This window comes from Oncorhynchus keta, chromosome 14, assembly GCF_023373465.1.
Source record: "Oncorhynchus keta strain PuntledgeMale-10-30-2019 chromosome 14, Oket_V2, whole genome shotgun sequence".
NCBI lineage: Eukaryota > Metazoa > Chordata > Actinopteri > Salmoniformes > Salmonidae > Oncorhynchus > Oncorhynchus keta.
The window spans coordinates 52,732,439-52,738,438 of NC_068434.1; the positions used below are offsets into that span (position 1 = coordinate 52,732,439).

Genomic DNA, 6,000 nt, shown 5'->3' on the forward strand with positions numbered 1-6,000 from the left:
CCAGCAACACAACAACAACATCCACCATCGAAGCAGCGTTAACCATGCAGAGCAAGGGGAACAACTACTAGAAGACTCAGAGCAAGTGACAATTGAAACGCTATTAGCGCGCTATCTAGAATTTGCTTCCTATTTCGCAACAAAGCATCCTTCACTCATGCTGCCAAACATACCCTTGTAAAACTGACCATCCTACCAATCCTCGACTTTGGCGATGTCATTTACAAAATAGTCTCCAATACCCTACTCAACAAATTGGATGCAGTCTATCACAGTGCAATCCGTTTTGTCACCAAAGCCCCATATACTACCCACCATTGCGACCTGTACGCTCTCGTTGGCTGGCCCTCACTTCATACTCGTCGCCAAACCCACTGGCTCCTTGTCATCTACAAGACCCTGCTAGGTAAAGTCCCCCCTTATCTCAGCTCGCTGGTCACCATAGCATCTCCCACCTGTAGCACACGCTCCAGCAGGTATATCTCTCTAGTCACCCCCAAAACCAATTCTTTCTTTGGCCGCCTCTCCTTCCAGTTCTCTGCTGCCAATGACTGGAACGAACTACAAAAATCTCTGAAACTGGAAACACTTATCTCCCTCACTAGCTTTAAGCACCAACTGTCAGAGCATCTTACAGATTACTGCACCTGTACATAGCCCACCTATAATTTAGCCCAAACAACTACCTCTTTCCCAACTGTATTTAATTTATTTATTTATTTTGCTCCTTTGCACCCCATTATTTTTATTTATACTTTGCACATTCTTCCATTGCAAAACTACCATTCCAGTGTTTTACTTGCTATATTGTATTTACTTTGCCACCATGGCCTTTTTTGCCTTCTCACTTAATTTGCTCACATTTTATATAGACTTGTTTATACTGTATTATTGACTGTATGTTTGTTTTACTCCATGTGTGACTCTGTGTCGTTGTATCTGTGGAACTGCTTTGCTTGATCTTGGCCAGGTCGCAATTGTAAATGAGAACTTGTTCTCAACTTGCCTACCTGGTTAAATAAAGGTGAAATAAATAAATAAAAACTAGCCAGCCATTTCACTTCGGTTACACCAGCCTCATCTCAGGACTTGAAGTCATAAACAGCGCAATGCTTGACGCACAACGAAGAGCTGCTGGCAAAACGCACGAAAGTGCTGTTTGAATGAATGTTTATCCACCTGCTTCTGTCTACCACCGCTCAGCCAGATACTTAGATACTTGTATGCTCAGTCAGATTATATGCAACGCAGGACACGCTAGATAATATCTAGTAATATCATCAACCATGTGTAGTTAACTAGTGATTATGATTGATTGTTTTTTATAAGATAAGTTTAATGCTAACAAGCAACTTACCTTAGCTTACTGCATTCGCGTAACAGGCAGTCTCCTTGTGGAGAGCAACGAGAGAGGCAGGTCGTTATTGCGTTGGACGAGTTAACGGTAAGGTAGCAAGATTAGATCCCCCGAGCTGACAAGGTGAAAATCTGTCGTTCTGCCCCTGAACGAGGCAGTTAACCCACAGTTCCTAGGCAGTCTTTGAAAATAAGAATGTGTTCTTAACTGACTTGCCTAGTTAAATAATAGGTATAAATAAATATATATATATAACATACCTTAAAAAAAAATATATATATATATTATTTAAAAATCGGCAAATCGGTGCCCAAAAATACCGATTTCCGAATGTTATGAAAACCTGAAATCGGCCCTAATCAATCGTCCATACCAATTAATCGGTCGACCTCTACTTCAGACCACTGCAATTTACAAAGACTACTTTTAACAACTCGCACAGGAAATTTAACAAAAAACACTTGAGGAACAGTGCAGATGCAAAGCTTGGTAACAGAATGACAGTTTGTGCTGTTGGTGCCATCATTCTGTTACCATGCTTTGCAGCTGCACTGTTCAAGTAAATCTGTTTTTGTAAATGTTCTGTGTAAATTGTTAAAAGTAGTCCTTGTGCATAGCTATTTTGCATTTGCATTTATACCATGGACAAATATGTATAAAAAGTTTCATTCAAATCAAAAGGGCTACGGTCAAAAAGTGATTAAAATCAAATGGAATGACCTCTAGGGGATATCCACTTGGATTGGTTTTGCGCCATAAGTGCAAAAGAAGTTGGCATTTTAAGACAGTGGCCAGGTAAACAAAACCAAAAAGAATAGATTGGTGTCTTATCTTCCATAGACTGCTTTCAGCAGGGGTAGGCAACCCTGGTCCTGGAGTGCTACAGTTTTTGAAGACCAGGTGTGTTGAATTTAGGCAATCACTGAACTGCTCAATTAGCTCAGTTGGTCAGGTGTGGTGCCAAGCTGGAACAAAATCCTGCAGCACTCCAGGAACAGGGTTGCCTACCCCCCCCGGCTTAAAGGGTAAGGAAACCAATAGGACATTTTGTAATTTAGGTTAACTATCCCTTAAATAATAGAGTTAACCGAGGAGAGGCATTTAATCAGAGGTGATGGGAATACCTGCAAACAGATCCTCTGGGTCATCATCCAATGAAATGTCTTCTTGCTTAGGTCCATTTGTGCTGATGCCTTCTGCAGGCATGCTGGGTGGATCTGGAGATGAGGGTTCTGGAGACTGCAGAAAAGCACAAACGTAATAAAAATAACAGAAGCCCAAAGACCGAAAGAAATCTGATCAGTTAAGAATACCTAGGATAGGATAAAGTAATCCTTCTCACCCCCCTTAAAAGATTTAGATGCACTATTGTAAAGTGGCTGTTCCACTGGATGTCATAAGGTGAATGCACCAATTTGTAAGTCGCTCTGGATAAGAGCGTCTGCTAAATGACTTAAATGTAAATGTTAAGACTAATCTTATTAGGGGAACATAGGCCTAGATAAAAGGTTAAACCAATGTTAACTTAAAAACCAATTAATTTCAGTGTAGGCCTATTATGTGACATGTTGGAAACAAACTAGCATATGGGCCTACAGGAACCAAGTACAAAAACTGAAACTGTTGCATCATCACGTCCTCAGATGACAACATTATTTTATTGGAAAGTAACACAAAAAAAAACACATGTCAGGTTCCAATGAAATAGGATATGAGCAGCCTTACTTTAAAAAGGAGGAATCATAATGGGCAGGAAACTATTGTTTTAAATTAATTTAAAGGTGCAATATGCAGAACACTCAATTTCCTGGTTGCTAAAATTCTAATAGCTTGCCTAATTTCAGTTTGTGATAAAAAAAAATTAAAAAGCCATGTATAATGTAGAGTATCATTGTGCCATCGAAACCGCTGTGAAATTGATTTTCAATAACCAAAAATGTTATTTTCAGTTGGTGTACAAAACTAAAAGTAAAAGACACCGTCACAATTCAAGAACACTTTAGAGTGTACGTAAATAAAAGCTGAGCTAAGGAGAAAGAAGCGGAAGTGGGACTGATAATGGGAGGTTTCCTCCACCTACTACTCAGCACAGGATAAGAGAAACCAGGAAACTCTCCTTGGCATCAATGTTTGTTTGCTGCTGAGTTCAAAATTAAAGTCCACCACAGGCAAAAAAAACAGCAGCAGCAAAGCCGTATGCCTCGATCACACTTACAGCAGTGTTTGCGCAAAATGGTATGCAGCATGATCTGGATGTGTGCAGCAAAAGTTCGACATTCACGGAATGACGCTGTAGGTTTAACATGTTAATAAGGCCTCGATCACACCTACAGTGTCATTGCGTTTTGGTACACCAGAAGTACATTCATTTCCAAAGGAATGCTGCGTTTGCCTTGCAGCATTGTGTTGCAGAGGCAGTTGCGGTGCATTCTGTGTAGTGCATAGGTTGGATTAATCAAACGTATGCATCAAATGGCACGCATAGATGGCTTGATGGAAAGGGTAGCAAAAGGTGAATGTTGAACTTTTGCTGCACACATCCAGATCATGTTGCACAATGAAGCTGTGTCTTATCTGATGGGCCTTCAGGCTTCACATTCAATCAACATTTTTAGCTTTTGAAAAGTATAAGTTACCAAACTAAGTTGGGGCAAAACCCTACCACTTCCTTGATAGTAGAAAAGATATGACAGAACACTAATAATAAAAAAATAAATATATAATAATAATAAGAAGAAGAATTGTGTGGGGGGTGAGGCAGCAGTCAATGGAGACTACTCTTAAACTTAGTCCCACTCCACTTAAAAGTGCAGAAAGAGGTCCACTTAGTTAACATGTATGCTCATCAATTTTTCATTTGTTTATTGGAAATTTCCAAGGACCATCTATGCAATAAACACGCACCTGACTTACACCTGTAAATTTACAGCTCACAAGGGAAATGTATGACTGACGGGGAGATTATGGTCTACATTTCAGAGAGGGAGTCAACTTCTAGGATTGGGCTCGTGCACTCTCCCATAATTGGTGATATTCCAAAGAGATATTTCTAAACGTTTGTAGAATATTAGGCTTTTAGCATTTTACAACTAAGAGCATAAGACCGTCTGTTAAATAAATAAAATATCAAATATAAATTGCACAGCAACAAATTCGGATAAAGACCAAGCTAATGTTTGTAGAACTCCAATTAGTGTCCCATTGTTGGTTTATCCCATTTTAAACAAATAATATAAAATTAAAATTGTACCACACATGTGATTATCCCCTGATCTATTGAAAACCCGGAAACCAGTAAACAGCGCAGACGTTCTGCGTTTTTCTGACGCACGGCTGAATCTCAAGAACAAACCCCCTCCCAGTATGCGTTATTGGCCATCATCAGGATAGTGAGCTGGCTAAAGATTATCATTCATGATAATAAACTGTAGTGGCTACTTTGTTGCATGATTTTCATTTAAAGAAACTAACACCCGAAGCACAACCGTGTCATAAGCCGAGCAGCATCTAGCTCACAACAACGGAAGGTCGCCTGACTTTACTTGTCGTCTAGTACTGTATCAATGAGCATCAAGCCCCTAGTTGCTTTCAATCCTCGGTCTCGGATCACTCTTACCTCTAGTGTAGTGACAGTACTGACAAAAAAGCCTTCTCCATCTTCTATTTCCCTGAAGTCAGTCTGTCCTGCATCTCCCAGTGGTGGCGGTTCCATCTCCGCAGCCATCTTCCTTTAGCAATAATATCCGAGTAAGAAAACAATCGACAGAAAGGAGTCAGGAGGTTCGCAAGCTGTCATGTGACTCACAGGAACAGTTTAGTCAGAGAGGAAGAGGCGAAGCGAGAGCATTTACTCCGCCCAAAAATCTGTCCGCGTAAACTATGCCCTGTTTGTATCGAGGTACACGAGTGAGTGTTGAATTACGTGAGGCTTATTTGACCGAATATACGTTTGTAACATAATACTTTGTACTGATATAAGGAACTGTACGTGGCATTACGGTAACTTTGAGAAAAACGACCACGACAGTTGTACCTTGTTGTTCACAAGCGTATCTGCCCTCTCATTGGCTAGAATTAGTCACCCCTGATCTCGCCCTTCTTCAATTATTGAGGGTGTGTATGTTCATTGTTAGAGCGGTCACTTGGCTATCTTGTCCATATAATATATAATCTTCGATTTAGTCTTGTGACAGCTGGCGCTTTCATGGAGATCATATTTCGCTCTGGTCGCAGTAACTCATTTAGTTTATGCTGATGACGAAAAGGACGATGACCAAGTGCAGTGTTTGGGTGAAGTGAAGTAACATTTACATGTAATTCAACTACATTTTGCAGTAGTTGAACTAAATTAAAATCTGGTTTCAGTAGTTAATACAAATTGTTTTGCAGTGTAGCTATAACTACTGGAACTACACACTAGTTATTTTGCTAAAAGGCAAGATAATATGGATTAAGTAGGCAGTCATTTCCTTTCTTTTTCGGCATCAGACCTGCCTAATTCCCACTTGACACATTGTTTTAGTGTTTAATACATTGTTAACATATGACTCCAAAGTGACATGTTCTTGCAATTTGTAGTCTATGACATTTAAGATTTACATATGAGTTTTTCACGAAGTAGTTTGAATCTAGTGAACTTCCTT

The 6,000-nt window shown here is 39.8% G+C and overlaps 1 protein-coding gene across 1 annotated transcript in view; it reads right to left on the bottom strand.

The window, feature by feature from the left end:
- The window catches only part of snx2 (sorting nexin 2), a 28,476-nt gene extending 23,266 nt beyond the window's left edge, over positions 1 to 5,210 (bottom strand). The window contains exons 1-2 of the mRNA XM_035786459.2: positions 4,974 to 5,210; positions 2,482 to 2,596 (exon numbers count right to left, since the gene is read on the bottom strand). Coding sequence (XP_035642352.1) covers positions 2,482 to 2,596; positions 4,974 to 5,081 — 223 coding nt within the window. The 5' untranslated portion in view covers positions 5,082 to 5,210. The remainder of the gene's footprint in view (positions 1 to 2,481; positions 2,597 to 4,973) is intronic.
- Positions 5,211 to 6,000: the final 790 nt, after the last annotated feature.